The 1,782-nt window shown below is 57.1% G+C and overlaps 1 protein-coding gene across 1 annotated transcript; it reads right to left on the bottom strand.

Annotated features, from left to right (window-relative positions):
* Window positions 1–6: 6 nt before the first annotated feature.
* Window positions 7–1,782, bottom strand: LOC123111735 (transcription factor WRKY19; the record flags this gene model as incomplete). Its single annotated transcript, XM_044532586.1, is given in 3 exon segments — window positions 7–772; window positions 1,182–1,313; window positions 1,410–1,782. Coding segments are annotated over 3 exon segments (1,041 nt in total). The 3' UTR covers window positions 7–165.

Genomic DNA, 1,782 nt, shown 5'->3' with positions numbered 1-1,782 from the left:
CTAAATTTTAAACGTGAACTGAGGAAGAACTGGTGTGTTCTTCCCTCCTCTGTCCCTGGATAAGTGCCAGAACTCAGAGGGTGGCCAGTCATCTCCAGCTGCTTCTCTAATTTCTACTGCTCATCTTCTCTGTTTCTTTGTTTGCATTCTCTCTTTGCAAACATCTCATGCGAAGAAGGTAGAAATGTCGAAGTTGTTGACGTCCTCGTCGAGGTTGTTAACGTGCAAGGCAGAATCGTCGAAGCCCCAGTAGGAGAAGGCGGCCTCCTCCGTGTCGGCGGCCGGCATGCTCGTCGCCTCCACGAGCGCAGACACCATTGTTTGGAGCTCGGAGTGCACATGGAACGGGGTCATGCACATGTGGTTCGAGCCTGAGGTCGCCGGCGAGGGTTCGAGCGACGTGGGCATCGACACGAAGCAGTTCTCCGGCGTCGACGGCGTGGAGAACGGGTGGTGCTCCGCCGGCGTCATGCCGCTCACCGCCGGCGAGGAGAAACTGAAGGGCGTGGTGGTGCTCCAGCCCTGCGTTCCCGCCGCCGTGAGCCCCTCGGTCTTCACCGTCAGGCTCGAGCTCAGGCTCTGCAGAAGGCTTTGCGCGTCCGGGTTCTGCCCGGCCGGCTGCACCATGCCCGCCGCCGCCGCCGTCTTATGGACGCAGGTGTGCTCGCCGTGGTAGATCACGTCGAAGAGCGCCGGGTCCTCGTCGGCGCGCTGCACCTGCTTCGTCGCGGCGCATCCCTGAGTCTTCTGGTACGTGCAACGGTAGTATGCCCTGCAATGTTGTGCATGATCCAGGTCAGGCACGGCAAAAAAGAAAAACCATGGCGGCATGTCCAGTTCTGAACCCTGAACTTTTTTCCTTTTTTCAGAAAAGTTTGTGATTGTGAAGCCAGAACAAAATTACTACTGGCGCAAAGCGGCATCACGCCATCATCACCTGTCCAATAACACCAGCTCCTTTCGGAACATATCCAACCGGACGCTGTGCACTCGCTGCCCTATTCCTATCTGACATGTGGACGCCATGAATTCGGGAACAGTGTTCCAAATCCAAAACAGAGATCTCCATCATCTCACGCAAGGAAAAGCGAATGATTTCGTTGCCACTTCGGAAAGCATGTGCGGATTAGTACTATTTAAAATGAAAGATGAAACTTTGGCTGAAATGCGCCGAGACCAACCTTGGGTGCTGGGCTCCCAGGATGTCCTTCTGGCCGTACTTCCTCCAGCTGTGGCCGTCGTCGGCCGGGGCGTCCGCTCCTCCCGCCGCCGAGCTCACCCTGATTTGATGCCTCCCTTTCTCTGACGTCTTCCTGCGAATCCAAGAAGAAACCAATCACTCAACAATCCAGCAAAAAAAGATTAAAAAAAAAACAATTTCTCTGCAACTGCAAGGGGTTTTGGCTCACCTCTTCTTGTTGGGCTTGAACGGCGTGTTGGAGACGCCGCTGACGGGGCTGGGCGTGGCGGACAGCGGCGGCGAGTCGAGGCCGGCGCCGGCGGCCGAGCGCTTGGGGCCGTTGAAGTGGCCGGACTTGATCATGCCGATGGACCTCTCGGTGACGGCGAAGATCTGCTGGGCGAGGAGCTTGCAGAGGTCGGGCGAGCCCCCCAGGTGCACGTCCAGCTGCTTCACCAGCTCCTTGATGTGGCTCAGCTCCGTCACCACCAGGCCGCTCCCTCCTCCATTGCCCTCATGCACGGCCTCCATCTCTCTTTGCTCGGAATTTCTTTCTCGCCGGGACAAGATTCCTATCTGATTTCTCAGAGCAAGGCAGGAAA

This window comes from Triticum aestivum, chromosome 5B, assembly GCF_018294505.1.
Source record: "Triticum aestivum cultivar Chinese Spring chromosome 5B, IWGSC CS RefSeq v2.1, whole genome shotgun sequence".
NCBI lineage: Eukaryota > Viridiplantae > Streptophyta > Magnoliopsida > Poales > Poaceae > Triticum > Triticum aestivum.
Note: the sequence above shows the minus strand (reverse complement) of the source record. Positions and strands in the feature narration are given on the sequence as shown.